The sequence below is a fragment of the Nanorana parkeri genome, unplaced genomic scaffold (assembly GCF_000935625.1).
Source record: "Nanorana parkeri isolate BGI_ZX_2015 unplaced genomic scaffold, ASM93562v1 scaffold4089, whole genome shotgun sequence".
NCBI classification, from domain to species: Eukaryota; Metazoa; Chordata; class Amphibia; order Anura; family Dicroglossidae; genus Nanorana; species Nanorana parkeri.
In genome coordinates, this window is record NW_017310356.1 from 13,800 (window position 1) to 14,124 (window position 325).

Here is a 325-nt window from a genome sequence, read left to right on the forward strand (position 1 = left end):
ACTCAAAAATGCTGCAGCATTTGGGTTTCTAAAAAGTTTTGGGGGGGAAAAAAAATTAAAAAAGAAAAAAGTATTAAAAAGAGAAAAAAAACGAGGCGACGTTGGAGGTCAATCGGCTTTCTTGCGATCGGCGTGCAGAACTTTCCTCCTCTGATGGAGCATGTGAAAATACAGCTGCGGGAAGACTGCAAGGAAGAAAACAAAAATCTTATAAGAACCAACCGACATTCAGCGCCATTCATTCAGCTAGCTCCGCCTACATATCATGAGGTCACTTCCTTTAACCCCTTCATGACCGAGGCCTTCTCTCCCCCCCGAGAGCAGG

General features: G+C 44.3%; 1 protein-coding gene across 1 annotated transcript in view; it reads right to left on the reverse strand.

Moving 5' to 3' along the window:
* Window positions 1-6: 6 nt before the first annotated feature.
* HACD2 (3-hydroxyacyl-CoA dehydratase 2) overlaps window positions 7-325 on the reverse strand; it is a 4,406-nt gene continuing 4,087 nt past the window's right edge. The window contains exon 4 of the mRNA XM_018575541.1: window positions 7-185. Coding sequence (XP_018431043.1) covers window positions 109-185 — 77 coding nt within the window. The 3' untranslated portion in view covers window positions 7-108. The remainder of the gene's footprint in view (window positions 186-325) is intronic.